Source organism: Oncorhynchus mykiss, chromosome 1 (assembly GCF_057628025.1).
Source record: "Oncorhynchus mykiss isolate SJ-2025 chromosome 1, ASM5762802v1, whole genome shotgun sequence".
NCBI classification, from domain to species: domain Eukaryota; kingdom Metazoa; phylum Chordata; class Actinopteri; order Salmoniformes; family Salmonidae; genus Oncorhynchus; species Oncorhynchus mykiss.
In genome coordinates, this window is record NC_143022.1 from 66,547,337 (window position 1) to 66,566,268 (window position 18,932).

The following is an 18,932-nucleotide window of genomic DNA, read 5'->3' on the forward strand; positions in this document are numbered from 1 at the left end:
CGGGGTGAACAGGCAGTGGCTCGGGTGGTTTATGTCCTTGATGATCTTTATGGCCTTCCTGTGACATCGGGTGGTGTAGGTGTCCTGGAGGGCAGGTAGTTTGCCCCCGGTGATGCGTTGTGCAGACCTCACTGCCCTCTGGAGAGCCTTACGGTTGAGGGCGGAGCAGTTGCCGTACCAGGCGGTGATACAGCCCACCAGGATGCTCTCGATTGTGCATCTGTAGAAGTTTGTGAGTGCTTTTGGTGACAAGCCAAATTTCTTCAGCCTCCTGAGGTTGAAGAGGCGCTGCTGCGCCTTCTTCACGATGCTGTCTGTGTGAGTGGACCAAGTGTGTGTGTGTGTCAGAGCTATGTTTAAATTGACTAAGCAAACATTTTGGGATTTTAATGTTTCTTATAAAAGCAAGAAGTCATGCAGTCAGTCTCTCCTCAACTCATAGCCAAGAGAGACTGACATGCACAGTATTTATATCAGACCTCTGATTACAATGAGGAGCAAGACGTGCCTCTCAATTCTGGGGCATCTGCAGTTTAACTAGTTATTTCCTTGCAGCACTCGATAACACGACTGGATAATAATCAAGATAAGACTAAACTAGAACCTGCAGTACTTGCTTTTTGGAGTGTGGTGTCAACAAAGCAGAGCATCTCTTTATTACAGACAGACCTCTGACCATGACAGTTTATAACCTAAGGTAACACCAAGTAATTTAGTCTCCTCAACTTGTTCAACAGCCAGACCATTCACTACCAGATTCAGCTGAGGTCTAGAACTTAGGGAATATTTGTACCAAATACAATGCTCTTAGCTGCCCTGCGATACACCACGTTTTACATGTATAACATTATAGAAGCTGCCATTAAAGAAAAACACTTCTAGTTCTATTAGATAAATAGCTCTGAATCCACGATATGGCAGAGGTTGCGCAGCCATAACACATACGTTTTTTTCAACAAAAGGTTAAGGTCAATGATATCAAAGGCTGCACTGAAATCTAACAGTACAGCTCCCACAATCTTCTTGTTATCAATTTCTTTCAACCAATCATCAGATATTTGTGTCAGTGCAGTACATGTTGAGTGCCCTTCTCTATAAGCATGCTGAAAGTCTGTTGTTATTTTGTTTACAGAAAAATACCATTGCATTTGCTCAAACACCATTTTTCCAACAGTTTGCTAAGAGCTGGCAGGAAGCCAAATAGGTCTGCTGTTAGAATCAGTAAAGGCCGCTTTACCACTTGGGTAGCGGAATAACTTTTGTATTTCCCTCCAGGACTGAGGACAAAGACTTTCTTCTAGGCTCCGTAGAGAGTACTGGTACAGAGTCAATGTGCGGGGGCACCAGTTAGTCGAGGAAATTGAGGTAATATGTACATGTATTGTAGGTAGACAAAGTGACTATACACAGATAATAATCAGAGTGTAGCACCAGTGTAAAAGAGGGGGGGCAATGAAAATAGTCTGCGTAACCCTTTTATTAGATGTTCAGGAGTCTTATGGCTTGCGGGCAAAAGCTGTTAAGAAGACTCTTGGACCTAGACTTGGAGCTCCGGTACCACTTGCTGTGTGGTAGCAGAGAGAACAGTCTATGACTAAGGTGGCTGGAGTCTTTGACAATTTTTAGGGCCATCCTCTGACACCGCCTGGTATAGAAGTCCTGGATGGCAGGAAGCTTGGACCCAGTGATGTACTGGGCTGTACGCACTACCCTCTGTAGTGCCTTGTGGTCGGAGGCAGAGCAGTTGCCATACCAGGCAGTGATGCAACCAGTCAGGATGCTCTCGATGGTGCAGCTGTATAACTTTTTGAGGATCTGAGGACCCATGCCAAATCTTTTCAGTCTCCTGAGAGGGAATAGGATTTGTCGTGCTCTTTTCACAACTGTCTTGGTGTGTTTGGACCATGATAGTTTGTTGGTGATGTGGACACCAAGGAACGTGAAGCTCTCAACCTACTCCACTACAGCCCATTGATGAGAATGGGGGCGTGCTCGACCCTACGTTTCCTGTAGTCCACAATCATCTCCTTTGTCTTGATCACTTTGAGGGAGAAGTTGTTGTCCTGGCACCACACAGCCAGGTCTCTGATCTCCTCCATATTGGCTGTCTCGTCATTGTCGGTGATTAGGCCTACCAAGGGCCCCCCTTGTTGAGGATCAGCGTGGCGGATGTGTTGTTTCCAACCTTTACCACCTGGGGGCAGCCCGTCAGGAAGTCCATGATCCAGTTGCAGAGGGAGGTGTTTAGTCCCAGGGTCCTTAGCTTAGTGATGAGCTTTGAGGGCACTATGGTGTTGAACGCTGTGCTGTAGTCAATAAACAGCATTCTCACATAGGTGTTCCTTTTTTCCAGGTGGAAAAGGGCAGTTTTGCAGTGCAATTGAGATTGCGTCATCTGTGGATCTGTTTGGGACTGCATACCAATTGGAATGTGTCTAGGGTTTTTGGCGTTAAGGTGTTGATGTGAGCCATGACAAACCTTTCAAAGCATTTCCCGGTTACCGAAGCGGGTTCTACAGGACAGGAATCATTTAGGCAGGTTACCAGCGCTTTTCTTCGGAAAAGGGACTATGCTGGTCTGTTTGAAACATGTTGGTATTACAGACTCGACTAGGAAGAGGGAGAAAATGTCAGTGAAGACACTTGCCAGTTGGTCAGTTCATGCTCGGAGTACACGTCCTGGTAATCTGTCTGGCCCTGCGGCCTTATGAATGTTGACCTGTTTAAATGTCTTACTCACATCGTCTACGGATAGTGTGATCACACAGATCACACAGATGCTCTCATGCATGTTTCAGTGTTACTTGCCTCCAAGCGATCATAAAAGTAATATAGCTCATCTGGTAGGCTCGTACCACTAGACAGCTCGTGGCTGTGCTTCCCTTTGTAGTTTGTAATAGTTTGTAAGCCCTGCCACATCCGTTGAGCGACGGAGCCGGTGTAGTAAGATTCAATCTTGGTCCTGTATTGATGCTTTGCCTGTTTGATGGTTCGTCTGAGGACATAACGGGATTTCTTATAAGCTTCCGGGTTAGAGTCACACTCCTTGAAAGCGGCAGATATACCCTTTAGCTCAGTGCGGATGTTGCCTCTAATCCATGGGTTCTGGTTGGGGTATGTACAGTCACTGTGGGGACAATGTCATCAATGCACTTATTGACGAAGCTAGTGACTGATGTGGTGTACTCCTCAATTCCATCGGAAGAATCCCTGAACATATTCCAGTCTATGCTAGCAAAACAGTCCTGTAGCTTAGCATCTGCGTCATCTGACCACTTTTTTATTGACCGAGTCACTGGTGCATCCTGCTTTAGTTTTTGCTTGTAAGCAGGAGTCAGGAGGATATAATTATGGTCACATTTGCAAAATGGACAGTGAGGGAGAGCTTTGTTTGCGTCTCTCTGTGTGGAGTACAGGTGGCCCACAGTTTGTTTCCTTCTGGTTGCACATTTAACATGCTGGTAGAAATGAGGTAAAACTAATTTAAGTTTCCCTGCATTAAAGTCCACAGCCACTAGGAGCGCCACTTCTGGATATTTGTTTTCCTGTTTACTTATTGCTGTATACAGCACATTGAGTGCGTTCTTAGTGCCAGCATCGGTTTGTGGTGGTAAATAGACAGCTACAAAGAATATAAAACTCTGGTCTACAGCTTATCATGAGATACTCTACCTCAAGTGAGGAAAACCTAGAAACTTCCTTTGATTTAGTGCATCAGCTGTTGTTTACAAATATACATAGACCGCCACCCCATGTCTTACCAGAGGCGCCTGTTCTATCCTGCATTTAAAGCGTAGAACTCGTCCGCTGTATGTTATTCATGTCGTTGTTCAGCCATAATTCGGTGAAACATAAGATATTACAGTTTTTAAAACCCGTTGGAAGGATATACATGCTCATAGCTCATCTATTTTATTATCTAATGATTGTACGTTGGCTAATAGGACTGATGGTAAAGGCAGATTACCCACTCGCTGTCGGATCTGTTTCTTCCTCCTGCGAATGACTGGTGTGAGGGCCTTTCGGGGGTCTGGAGTAAATCCTTTGCTTATGATTCGTTAAAGAAAAATGATTCTTACAGTACGGGGTGAGTAATCACTGTCCTGATATCTAGAAGCTCTTTTCGGTCATAAGAGACAATGGCAGAAACATTATGTTCAAAATAAGTGACAAAAAAATACACACAAACACACAATAGCACAATTGGTCGGGGACAGTAAAACGCCAGCCATCTCCTCCTGCGCCATTATCAACATTCTTTATATCATTGATCTTGGTATTTTAAACAGTTTAGTCTTCTTTTTGTTGAATTTAATCACATCATTTCTCAATTTGCATTAAGTCAGCAAGTCAGATGTGCAGCCAGACTTATTAGCCACTTATTTTGCCCCATCTCTTTTAAACCATACAGTGATTCAATTCATTAATGACAATCTAATGTGTCCTACTACTCGTCATGATTTCCCTGTTCATTTCTTAGTGTGCCAATCCAGTTAACGGGACTGATTTGACAACACCCAGTGAAATAGCAGCGCGCCAAATTCAAAAACAGAAACACTCTTAACAATAATTCATAAATCATACAAGTGTTATACAGATTAAATATGAACTTCTTGTTAATCCAGCCACAGTGTCAGATTTCAAAAAGGCTTTACGGCGAAAGCAAACCATGCTTATCTGAGGACAGCACCCCATCAAACATACACATGAAAATCATAATTCAACCCGACAGGCACAACACAAAAGTCAGAAATAACATATAATTCATGCCTTGCCTTTGAAGATCTTCTTCTGTTGGCACTTCAATATGTCCATTAAACATCACAAATGGTCCTTTTGTTCGATTAATTCTGTCGTTATATCCCCAAAATGTCAATTTATTTGGCACGTTTGATTCTGAAAACACACCGGTTCCAACTGGTGCAACATGACTATAAAGTATCTAATAAGTTACCTGTAAACTTGATCCAGACATTTCAAACAACTTTCCTAATACAACTTTAGGTATTTTTTTAACGTAAATAATCTATAAAATTTAAGAAGGGATAAACTGTGTTCAATAGCGGATAAAAACAAAGTGGAGTGGGCTTTCAGGTCACGCGCCCCTAACAAACAGTACACAGTCTGCCAAGTCCTGAGACGCATCCTGCAGAGTCAACTATATGTCAAGATAGAGTGTGAGTGCCACGTATCACAAGTTTCCTTCCTGGGTCACATTGTCTCTACCCGTCCCACCTCACTCAAGCCGGTCCAGCGGTTCCTCGGGTTTGCCAATTTTAACAGGTGTTTTATATGCAACTTTGGTGCGGTGGCAGTGCCTCTCATGGTCCTAACCCACAAGTCCAAGACCTGTTTTTGCAGGACTCCCGAGGCTGACAGGGCATTCATGTAGCTCAAGGGACGTTTCACCTCCGGACCCATCCTTGTTCATCCTGACCCTGCTCGTCCCTTTGTGGTAGCGGTGGATGCCTCCTTTCACAGCGGAACGAGGATGACAAGAAACTGCACCCATGCGCCTTTCTCTCCAAGCGGTTCTTGCCAGCAGAACGCAACTACGATGTAGGCAACTGGGAGCTCTTGGCAGTTAAGTGGGCCTTTGAGGGGTGGAGACACTGGTTGGAGGGGGCACCTCATCCTTTCGTGATCTGGAAGGATCATAAGAACTTGGTCACCATTCAAGAAGCCAAGAGGTTGAACAAGTCTATGTTTTTTAACAGGTTCAATTTCACAGTAGCCTATCGCCCGGGATCAGAAAGCAGATGACCTGTCCCGCCAACACGATGTCTTTAACGAGGAGAGAGACTCCGAGCCCATCATCTCCAGCTCCCGCATAGTGGCCCCTGTGATATGGAGTATTGAGACCATGGTGGGAAAGCCCAGACCCGAGAATCTAACCCCGGCGGGGGTCCCACTAACAGACTGTCCATCAGCCCGTTCTTGAGTGCTACAATGGGATGCTTCTCGAAATTAACTGGGCATCCAGAGGTTAATCGGACACTGGAGATGCCGAGGCGAAAATTCTGGTGGCCCAATTGGTGGCTGACTAAATACTTGTTTTGTCCCACTGTATCTGTAATATCTGCATAAGTACAAAGGTTGTCACCAGTTGTTACACAGCCTTTAGCTATTTAAAGTGATGTGTAACTTTATAGATACCAATGAGCAAGTTGTATATAATTGCGTATTACTCATTAACAAGTGAAAATACATGCAAACAAAAAAAGAAGCTTCTATTTTAGTCAGCTTTATTGCATGTAAAAAATACCTTACATTTCTTACAAAATAACGAGGGTTTTTATCATTAGATTAATAATTTGATTAATTCGATTAAACAAAGATATAGGCCTACTCAGTAACATGAAAATAACTATTCCAGTGGTGACTCAAATATGTAGCCTACAGTATTGTGAGTAGCCTAGATAGCTAGCTAACTTAGAAAAATAATGAGATTGTCTTTTTCTTCCCTTTTTAACATTACAAGTAACAATGGACGTCGAGAACTCTGTCTCTGACTCTGTCTTCATCTGTTCATTTCTTGTCAGCATTTCCCATCCTGGAGTCTGAGACCTTGTGGGAATCTATGGTAAAGAAGAAGAGTGTATGGCAATTTAGCATAGACACTCTACATTACCCCTAGTTATCATTATCATGAGTTCTATAGTTAAGGCGTAACGGTAACTACCTAACGAGTTGTTGTGTTATCCAGCTAGCAATAATATAGCCCTTGATCATGACTTTCAGTTCCATTACATTACACATAAGAGTAATTTGATGAAGGCGTCTTCTGTATGGGGGAGTTTTGTTAAGAGCCCCGAGGCTCGGTGTGAATATTAACATGCATCACTTGCGGTACGGTTTTGGAAGACCATATCTTTCACATTTATAGTGTTAGGGTTAGTCTTCCCAGATGCCCATAACTCAATTTTACAATGCGTGTTTTCATGGAAAACAGACGTAAGACAGTTTTGGTCTACCTGTGCTAATTAGCTATCTGTGTCTCCTAACACCTGTGTGTAAACGGAAGAAGGACTCCACAAACGTGGCGTCACTGAAAAATATTGTCAACTGCAACTGTGTTGAAACCGGTTAAAACCGTGTAAGTGTGTGTTTTGCATTTGTGAAATCATTTTGATGTGATACTAAAATGGCGGGATGTATGTTCCTAGAACCGTGCCGCAATTGAGAATCGATTCACGTTTAGATGGAGTATTTGGTGGTTTGACTTCCAGAGCCAAATCGCCTTTTACAGAACATGTAAGGTCCTTGGACTATAAGGAGTAACGTTACGCACGTTTAGTCCATTATTGGGCTAGCAATAATATAACTTGTGTTGACACAAGTAGCTAGCTAGCTAAAGTTAACATGCTGGGTGTGTTTCACATACTGTAATACCCTTGGGGTACAGATACCCTGAGAACAAGATTCAGGGAAGATAAGACCATTGAGCCAAGCTAACTTTAGCTAGCTAGTTATCTAGAGAGTAGCGACCATATAATATTTGCCAGCTTTAGGTAGCTAGCTAGCTGATCAAGGCTAGAAAACTAGCTAGCTAGCTAGCTAGCATGCTAGCTAATCCAAAAAAACACAACAAATTTTACACAATCAATCAATCAAATTTAGCCGATGTCACAAAGTGCTGTACAGAAACTCAGCCTAAAACCCCAAACAGCAAACAATGCAGATGTAGAAGCACGGTTCCGTAGCCGCAGGAAGAACAGTTGAAACTGGAGCAGCAGCATGACCTGGTGGACTGGGAACAGCAAGGAGCTATCAGGCCAGATAGTCCTGAGGCATGGTCCTAGAGCTCAGGTCCTCCGAGAGAAAGAGAGAGAGAGAGAGAAAAAGAGAAAAGAGAGAGAGAATTAGAGGGAGCATACTCAAACAGGACACCAGAGGAGACAGGAGAAATACTACAGATATAACAGACTGACCCTAGCCCCCCGACACATAAACTATTGACGCATGGTAGAGCACCAGTAAGCCAGTGACTCAGCCCCCGTAATAGGGCTAGATGCAGAGAATCCCAGTGGAGAGAGGGTAACTGGCCAGGCAGAGATTGCAAGGGCAGTTGGCCGCTCCAGTGCCTTTCCGTTCACCTTCACACCCCTGGGCCAGACTACACTCAATCATAGGACCTACTGAAGAGATGAGTCTTCAATAAATACTTAAAGGTTGAGACTGAGTCTGTGTCTCTCACATGGATAGGCAGACCATTCCATAAAAATTGAGCTCTATAGGAGAAAGCCCTTCCTCCAGCTGTTTGCTTAGAAATTCTAGGGACAGTAAAGGAAGCCTGCGTCTTGTGACCGTAGCTTACGTGTAGGTATGTACGACAGGACCAAATCAGAAAAATAGGTAGGAGCAAGCCCATGTAATGCTTTGTAGGTTAGCAATAAAACCTTAAAATCAGCCCTAACCTTAACAGGAAGCCAGTGTAGAGAGGCTAGCACTGGAGTCATAAGATCAAAGTCTATTCTGTACATGGTAACTAGCTGACCACCTGCACTGACTCTCTACAAACACACACACACACACACACACACACACACACACACACAGTATATAAACAATCATGCTACACACACATCACAGCAGCTGCTAGTCTGGCTCTTATTATTATTACTAAATACTGCACAATTTACACCAAAAACCAGTGGACTGTCTATATCCGGGTCCAACATTACATGCACACTAGCACTCTGTGCACAGCAAGCGGTGTGAGCTGCAAAGACGTCATCACGTCACCCAAAAACATGTCAGGCATTGGATGAATATGGCTGTGAGTGATGGAAAACAAAATCGGCCTCAGCAAAAATTATTTGAAAAATTCAATAAATGTTTTGTGCACAAAGGTGATGACTAAAGTGTCTTATTAGGAATTTTCTAATCTGACTTTATTTCTAATCTGACTCTATGTGGCCATTTATGGAAATGATCTTTCTGGGCCGGGCGTCAATTCAGCTGCAGTACCAAGGCAAGACTGTTGGAAGTAAGCATTTTTGTTGGACGGTGTGTACCGTGTGTATCCTGTACATACGACTAATAAAACTTGAAACATAGAGATGAGAGGCGAGGAGAGAGGGCAGTGTAAATCAGGGGAGAGAAAATTGCATTTTGTATTACATGAATTGAAAGCGATAATTTTTGAGCTTCCATTAGGTCATAGTCCATTTTAGGGTTAAGAGAGGTTTAGCATTCTCTGTCGCTTTAGAGTAGTTTATGTGAAAGAGCAACCTAGAATAGCAACTTTTTCTTAGCAATACTTCAAAGTTCTTATATGAAATACCCATGACTGCCAACTTGGGAGAGTGGAGGAGAAAGATAGAGAGGCGAGTATAATAGGGCAGGTCAGGCGAGATAAAATAGCATATTCCTTAGTGTCACATGAATTGTGAGTTATACCTGTATACTCTCAGAAGAGAGGGTAGTTAGTACAAAGAAAGGGTTCTTCATTTTGTCGCTGTAGGGTAACCCTTTTTTGGGCTGTGGAGAAGCTTTTTGTTTCGTTTTTTTTTAATAACCCTTTGTATAACTATTTGTATGGTTCTTCATTACATTGTTAGAACCAGAGGGTTCTTTATTACACTGTTGAAAATTTTCTGGCTACTGGTTGCAGTGAAAATATGGTAAATATTCAAAAAGCAACTGTATTTTTAGAGTTGGATTAAGGTATTTTTGCTGTAAGGGACAGTATCCTTCTGTATTCTGATAACCTGGAAGTAATCCTCACTTGGGATTTGAACTCACAACCTCTCAGTTGATATTGACCTGAATTTACTGTACACCCCCGAGTCTGTAGGTATAATATACATTTAAAAAAATATTAGAACCAATAGAGTTTGTCATTTGTCCCAATGGGGTTCCATTTAGAACTATCTCATGAAGAACCATCTGGTTCCAGGTAGAACCAATAACAGGCTCTACAGTTATACTTGTAGGATACTTCAGATGCGCTTATGGCACACACTGTTAGGTACTCACATGGTACGGGTCGGTATCTTTATGGGTAAATGTGTGCAAAATCTAATATATAGGGACATTTTTCTACCCAATATGTTCAATATAAGATACAATCATTACTGCACTCATTAGCATATTTACAGGCATGGTCTAAAATATGTTGGATTTGTGCCAACCATTAGTGGAAGCGTTGTACCAATTTAAGTGGAATTATCATTATATTGATAAAGTTTGAGCAACTAAATTCTCTACTCCCCAGTTCTGCAATCTTTGTAATAGCTTGTAAAAATCAAGGGCTGCACTGAACCTCGACACCGGGACAGTTGTTGCTAACGTGCGCTAATGTGACTAGAATGACTTTATAAAAAACAGCCAACTGTCTGTGACATAGACATGTCTTATATGGGCAGAAAGCTTAAATTAACTGCAGTGTCCAATTTTCAGTAGCTATTACAATGAAAAAATACCATGCTATTGTTTGAGGAGAGTGCACAACAACAAAACACTTTTATTAAGGCAACTGGTTTGATACATTCACCGCTGAAGGTAAATAATGTACTTACATTCAGTAATCTTTCTCTGATTTGTCATCCTGAGGGTCCCAGAGATAACATGTAGCATAGTTTTGTTTGATAAAATCCAATTTTTATATTAAAATGTAGGAACTGGTAGTTTGAACCCCTTCCACAAACTTCAACGTGTTTCCTTTCAAATGGTATCAAGAACATGCATATCTTTGCTTCAGATCCTGAGCTACAGGCAGTTAGATTTGGGTATATCAGTTCAGTTTGATTTTTTTTAAAAGGGTACGGTCCTTTTAGAGGTTGAGGATACTATGCATTTTGCGATTAACTTAATGGCAGTTGGTCACAAGGAAGTTTGTGTTTATTTTTTAATAATGTACTGTGAGTTTGCTGCAAGTACACTACCTTCAGAAAGTATTCAACAAATCATCAATCAATTGTATTTATTTATAAGCCCTTTTTGCATCAGCAGATCTCACAAAGTGCTTATACATAATCCCAGCCTAAAACCTCAAACAGCAAGCAATGCAGATGTAGAAGCATGGTGGCTAGGAAAAACTCCCTATAAAAGGCAGGAACCAAGAAAGAAACCTAGAGAGGAACCAGGCCCTGAGGGGTGGCCAATCCTCTTCTGGCTGTGCTGGGTGGAGATTATAAGAGTACATGGACATTAAGGCCAGAGGCGTTCTTCAAGATGTTCAACTGTTCATAGATGACCAGCAGGGTCAAATAATACTCATAGTGGTTGTAAAATGTACAACAGGTCAGCAGCTCAGGAGCAAATATCAGTTGGCTTTTCATAGCCGAGCATTCAGAGGTCAAGAAAGCAGGTGCTGTATGGAGGGAGAGAGAGGGAGAGAGAGGGAGAGAGAGGGAGAGAGAGGGAGAGAGAGAGGGAGAGAGAGAGAGAGAGAGAGAGGGAGAGAGAGGGAGAGAGAGGGAGAGAGAGGGAGAGAGAGGGAGAGAGAGGGAGAGAGAGGGAGAGAGAGGGAGAGAGAGGGAGAGAGAGGGAGAGAGAGGGAGAGAGAGGGAGAGAGAGGGAGAGAGAGGGAGAGAGAGGGAGAGAGAGGGAGAGAGAGGGAGAGAGAGGGAGAGAGAGGGAGAGAGAGGGAGAGAGAGGGAGAGAGAGGGAGAGAGAGGGAGAGAGAGGGAGAGAGAGGGAGAGAGAGGGAGAGAGAGGGAGAGAGAGGGAGAGAGGGAGAGAGAGGGAGAGAGAGGGAGAGAGAGGGAGAGAGAGGGAGAGAGAGGGAGAGAGAGGGAGAGAGAGGGAGAGAGAGGGAGAGAGAGGGAGAGAGAGGGAGAGAGAGGGGGTCAAAAACAGCAGGTACGGGACAAGGTAGCACGTCCGATGAACAAGTCAGGGTTCCATAGTCGCCGGCAAAACAGCAGAACCTGGATCAGCAGCACGACCAGGTGGACTGGGGACGGGGACAGCAAGGAGTCATCAGGCCAGGTAGTTCTGAGGCATGGTCCTAGGGCTCAGGTTCTCAGGGTGGGGAGAGACAGCGAGAGAGAGATGGAAGACAGAAAGAGAATTAGAGGGAGCGTACTTAACTTCTTATGGCTGCAGGGGCAGCAGGGGCAGGGGTATTGAGTAGCTTGGATGAGAGTTGCCCATAGTAAATGGCCTGCTCCTCAGTCATAGTGCTAATATAGAGCTAATATTTGCATATTATTATTATTATTATTATTGGATAGAAAACACTCTGAAAACAAACTGTTTGAATTATGTCTGTGAGTATAACAGAACTCATATTGCAGGCAAAAACCTGAGAAATTCCACTTCCTGTTTGGATTTTTTCTGGGGGTGGCAGTTTTTCAACCAAGCTCTCATTGAAATTACAGCGAGATATGGATGAGTTTGCACTTCCTACGCCTTCCACTAGATGTCAACATCTAATGTGAAGGGGTTCGAATGAGACAGGAGATAGTCACCACTGCCACGAGTTGACCATGCTTTCACCATGCGCTTTCACAGGGGAAGGGCCTGCGTTCCACCGGTCATCTGAAATCATTCTAATTCTCCGGTTGGAACGTTATTCAAGATGTATGTAAACAACATTCTAAAGATTGATTCAGTACATCGTTTGACATGTTTCTACTGACTGTTACGGAACTTTTGGACATTTCGTCATGTTATAGTGGACGCACTTTGGGACTTTGAAATTGTTTACCAAACGCGCTAACCAAAGTAGCTAATTGGACATAAATAATGGACATTTTCGAACAAATCAAGCATTTATAGGGGACCTGGGATTCCTAGGACTGCATTCTGATGAAGTTCATCAAAGATAAGGAAACATTTATCATGTATTTTCTGGTTTCTGTTGACTCCAACATGGTGGCTAATTTGGCTATTGTTCTGAGCTCCGTCTCAGATTATTGCATGGGTTGCTTTTTCCGTAATGTTTTTTTGAAATATGACACAGTGGTTGCATTAAGGAGAGGTATAACTATAATTCCATGTGTATAACTTGTATTATCATCTACATTTATGAGTATTTCTGTTGAAACAATGTGGCTATGCAAAATCACTTGATGTTTTTGGAACTAGTGAATGTAATGCGCCAATGTAAACTCAGATTTTTTTTATATAAATATGAGCTTTATCAAACAAAACATGCATGTATTGTGTAACATGACTGTCATCTGATGAAGCTAATTCAAGGTTAGTGATTAATTTGATCTCTTTCTGCTTTTTGTGACTGCTATATTTCGCTGGAAAATGGCTGTGCTTATTGTGGTTTGGTGGAGACCTAACATAATCATTTGTAGTGCTTTCGCTGAAAAGCCTATTTGAATTCGGACACTTTGGTGGGATTAACAACAAGATTAACTTTAAAATTATATAAAACACGTATGTTTTAGGAATTGTAATTATGAGATTTCTGTGGTTTGAATTTGGCGCCCTCTATTTTCACTGGTAGTTGTCATATCCATCCCGGTAGTGGGATTGCAGACAGGAGAATTTCACCAGAGAACAGACTGATCCTAGCCCCCGGGTATATAGACTATTGCAGCATAGCCAAAGCACAGTATTAATACTATTGCCAAAGCACAGCCCCCACACCACTAAAGGGAAATCAACAGACCACCAACTTACAGTACTACTCTGAGCCAAGGTTGAGAACAGCCCACGAAGATCTCCTCCACGGCACAAGCTGGAGGGGACGCAAAACCAGACAGGAAGATCACGTAAGTGACTCAACCCACTCAAGTGAAGTATAACGAAAAAGCCTGGCACGACGTGACGCACCCCTCCTAGAGACGGCATGGAAGAGCATTAGTAAGCCAGTGACTCCCCAGTAATAGGGTCAGAGGCAGAGAATCCCAGTGGAGAAAGGGGAGCCGGCCAGCCAGAGACAGCAATGGTGGTTCGTCACCCCAGAGGCTTGCCGTTCACCTTCACACCGTTGGGCCAGACTACAGTCAATCATAGGACCTACTGGAGAGATGAGTTTTCAGTAAAGATGTAAAGGTCGAGACAAAGTCTGCGTCAGATTTTTGCAATGTTGACTTCTTCCACATTTTGTTGAGTTACAGTCTGAATTTAAAATGGATTAAATTTAGATCACTGGCCTACACACAATACCCCATTTTGTCAAAGTGGAATTATGTTTTTAGAAGGATTTTCAAATTAATAATAAATGAAAAGTTGAAATGTCTTGAGTCAATAAGTATTCAATCCCTTTGTTATGGCAAGCTTAAATAAAATCAGGAGTAAAAATGTGCTTAAAGTCACATTAAAGTTGCATGAACTAACTTTATGTGCAATAACATGGTTTAACAGGATTTTTGCATGACTACCTCATTGCTGTACCCCACACATACAATTATCTGCAAGGTTCCTCAATTGACTAGTGAATTTCCAACACAGATTTAACCACAAAGACCAGGGAGGTTTTCCAATGTCTCGAAAAGGGCACCTATTGGCAGATTGGTAAGAATAAAAAAGCAGACATTGAATATCCCTTTGAGTATGGTGAAGTTATTAATTACACTTTGGATGGTATATCAATACACCCAGTCACTACAAAGTCCCTCCTAACTCAGTTGCCAGAGAGGAAGGACAGTACTCAGGGATGAGGTCATTGGTGACTTTAAAACAGTTACATATTTTATTGGCTGTGATAGGACAACACTTAGGAGTAGGGATCAACAACATTGTAGTTACTCCACAATACTAACCAAAATGACAGAGTTAGAAGAAGGAAGTATGTACAGAATAAAATACAGTATTCCAAAACATGTATCCTGTTGCAATAAGGCACTAAAGTAAAACTGCAGAAAAATGTGGCAATTTTTTAAAACTTTATGTCCTTAATACAAAGAGTACTGTTTGGGGCAAATGGTGTCTGCATCATGTTATGGGTATGCTTGTCATCGGCAAGGACTAGGGAGTTTTTGGTTATAAAAATAAACTAAAGAAAGCTAAGCACAGGCAAAATCATAGAGCAAAACTTTCCAACAGACACTGGGAGACAAACATACCTTTCAACAGGACAATAACCTAAAACACAAGGCTAAATATACCCTGGTTTTGCTCACCAAGATGACATGGATTGTTCCTGAGTGGTCTAGTTACAGTTTTGACTTAAATTGGTTTGAAAATCTATGGCAAGACTTGAAAATGGCTCTCTAGTAATGATCAGCAGCTAACGTGACAGAGCTTGAAGAATTTAAAAAAGAATGTGCAAATATTGTACAATCCAGGTGTACAAAGCTTAGAGACTTACCCAGAGAGACTCACAGCTGTATTTGTTGCCTGTAAGGGCGTTCGTCTGTAGGAGGAGGAGAAGCGGACCAAAGCGCAGCGTGGTGGTTGGTCATATTTTAATAAATCACTACACATGAACAAACTAACGAAAACAAGAAATGTGAGAACGCAAAACAGTCCTATCCTGTGACGACAAACACAGTGACAGGAACAATCACCCACAAACACACAGTGACACCCAGGCTACCTAAGTATGATTCTCAATCAGAGACAACTAATGACACCTGCCTCTGATTGAGAACCATACTAGGCCGAAACATAGAAATACCCAAATCATAGAAAAACAAACATAGACTGCCCACCCAACTCACGCCCTGACCATACTAACTACATACAAAACAAAGGAAATAGAGGTCAGAACGTGACACTGCCATAGGTGATTCTAACATGTATTGACTCAGGGGTGTGACTACTTATGTATTTGATATTCAATACATTTGTAAAAAAATATATAAATACATGTTATCATTGTGAGTAAATGGGTGAGGAAAAACATGCATTTAAGCCATTTTGAATTCAGGCTGTAACACAACAAAATGTGGAATAAATCAAAATGTATGAACACTTTCTGTACGTACTGTAGCTATTCTAAACTTCACAGTAACTTTCTGTGGCTGATTTGTGGCAGCCTCACTTACCCGATGGTGTGGCAGGATGGTCAGTTTGTTGTCAAACCAGAAAGAATGCTTAGTAGTACTTTCCTGCTGTCAAATGACCTTCTGGCCTCATGGGTGGAATGTTATTCATATTTGTAAACATTTCTTGGTAAACATGATTTTTTTTAAACCTGTCAAAAAATCTGGTGTTTCCATGTCAAACTGTTTTGTTATATTTCAGTCTTCTGTTAAGTTTTTAAAGTGTAATATTGGGACGCAAACTCAAAATGTAATACTTTTCAACTCTGGGATGATACAGGTGTCTTCTTTTTTTTAAAGCCCAAAACCACATGTTTGACCAGGTAACACTCTGTGTGACCCTGATTTAGCCCACTGCAGTAAAAGGACAGTGGGGCTCTTTGTCACATTCTCTTACAAATACAGCAGAACTGACAGTGTTAAAAGACATGCTCAACCTTTGACAACATAATCATCAACCACTTAAACTGGTACAACACTTCCACTGACGCTTGGCACAAATACACAGAATTCAGGAACTTGTTGTTGTTTACTGTACTTTCACCGCAACCGGTAGACTGTAGTGTACTACAGGAACTTTTTAACAGTGTAGCATTTCATGGCATAAAGGAAAACATGGTGTAGAGGGAAAGAACAGGATGGTTCTTCACAACCATCACAGCAATAAAGAGCCCTTCTTAAAATGCAAAACAATTGTTACACTTATTATGTCACTCTGACCCCTGACAAAGAACCCCCCCCAACAACATTTTTTTAGCGTGTACTCCTTGAACATCAATTAGCTGATATTCCCACTCTTTTTTAGGGCTTTAGCACTTCAGTGTATATTGTTAAATGCATCCGCATGCATGACACATTTTATTTGCACATTATTGTGCCGTGCAGCATAATCAGTTTGAAACAGAACGTTTTAAACATATACAATATATTCCATGCCGTAATCTTCATATTAAAAAGCTACAATGTTCACAAAGTTTATGGGTTATACTTAGGAAAACGTTTTAAAGATTTGTGATTCTAGTTTTCATATGAAAAATGACAGGTAAATTACTGGTACATTTTGAAAGTTACTGTGAATATTACCTGCCTTTGCAACCCTATATATAGTCCACAATGCTAATGCTACTGTAACTCTGTAACTATTGTCCACTTCAGATAGACAGCTCATAGTGCTTTTTATACTTTCCCCTCAGGTTTCCTGTATTACAGGGACATCTCCAAGGCTGTCAGTAAAGCCGAGGCCAAAGCTCTTAGAAGCATCATTGAAGAGACTGCCCATTGGATCGCACCCGATTCTATACTGGCTCTGACAGGTGGCTTTCGCAGGTACAGTACAACTCTTATCTCAGCTTGTCAGTGTGGATGTATTTGTGTATGTTATGGAGTTTGAAACAGTGCGCCATTGCAACGGTCGTAGTCTTAGTTCCTTGTTGTTTTCATTCTACACATGACAGACATGGTTCTTTCGTTCCTGCCACGCAAAAGAGAAGAGTGTGTACAGAGGCATCAATCGTGTGTTACACTACAGTCATTACATTCAGCATCTAAATCAATGTCACTTACATGACATTACCATGTTCCCAATGAACGGCTATATCAACTTAAAAGGCCAGCTAGGCGGGTACAACGTGGGTCCATTTGTTCACATCCTGCGCCATCACTTTCTCTTTATGTCAGTTTCCTTTGTGCTCTATTTGTGTGTGGCACAGTGTGCTTCAGTGTGCTCCAAGCACTGGGCTCTATGGTATTGTAAAAATGTTGCCGTGACTGGTGGCGGTGTGTGGTTAAATAATGCATGAGCAGTCTGGCAATAAGGACGTGCGCCTCTCTTCTCTACAGGAGTGACAGGCCTTCTGCTGCTTCGTCAACAGTCTGTTCCACTTATATCTCTTATAGCTCTTTCTGATCTGTCTTCGTTCCGCAATCATCGCTCTCTTTCTTTCTGTATTGCAGGTTGGGGCATTTCTTGTCCTGACTCATGCACCCGTTGAAATGAGCGGACCAAGGCGCAGCGTGCATAGAGTTCCACGTGTTTATTAAAATGACACTCGCCAACAAAAACAATAAACAGCCAAACGAAACGTGACGACTGCAGTGCTCACAGGCACTACAGGAAAACAAGATCTCACAAACTAAAGTTGGAAAAAAGGTTGTCTAAGTATGATCCCAAATCAGAGACAACGATAGCTGCAGCTGCCTCTGATCGGGAACTATACCCGGCCAACAAAGAAATAAAAAAACTAGAATGCCCACCCAAATCACACCCCGACCTAACCAAATAGAGAAATAAAAAAGGCTCTCTAAGGTCAGGGCGTGACATGGAGGCATGCTCTGCAGAGTGGTCATTAGCTGCCACAGTCACAAAGTCATAAAATCAGATTTTTTAACCTAACCCTCACCTTAAAGGCCCACCTTAGAGGAAGTTGCCGCAATATATTTAGAGTAATTCCTGTCCTACAACGAAATTTCTTGTTTATGTTTCACCTCGAAGACTGACGCAGGCTGGTAATACATATTCAGGAATTGGGGGTGGGAACGTTGTGGTGATTTTCACATTTAGCAGAGAAATAACAATATATAGGCCACTGACTGACAGCTGTCAGTGTAACTACCTAGCATGCTAACCTTAGCAAGCTAATAAAAGCTGTTGACATGTTGAGGGTTGAGATTTGTCTGACTCTTGCCATTTTACAATTCCATTGAAACAGTGTCGGATTCCAGACGTCATTCATATTTGGAAACGCACACAGACATGATCGAATAGCTATATTCTTCTTTCTCTCTGTTATCATTTCAGCAAGCTAGCTAGCAAATATCAGTGCATTATCTAAATTGTGCAGCTATATATCAATGTATTTTCTAAATTGCACAGCTATACTGTATATCAATATACTATCTAAATTGTGCAGCTATATATCAATGCATTATCTAAATTGCACACCTATATATCAATGCATCATCTAAATTGTGCAGCTATACAGTATATCAATGCATTATCTAAATTGAGAAAGGGAATCTGCCATAGAAATAGAACTA

The 18,932-nt window shown here is 42.0% G+C and overlaps 1 protein-coding gene across 1 annotated transcript in view; it reads left to right on the plus strand.

Annotated features, from left to right (window-relative positions):
• dntt (deoxynucleotidyltransferase, terminal) overlaps positions 1-18,932 on the plus strand; it is a 145,999-nt gene that overhangs the window by 61,641 nt on the left and 65,426 nt on the right. The window contains exon 7 of the mRNA XM_021607961.3: positions 17,090-17,222. Within this exon, the coding sequence (XP_021463636.2) occupies positions 17,090-17,222 (133 nt within the window). The remainder of the gene's footprint in view (positions 1-17,089; positions 17,223-18,932) is intronic.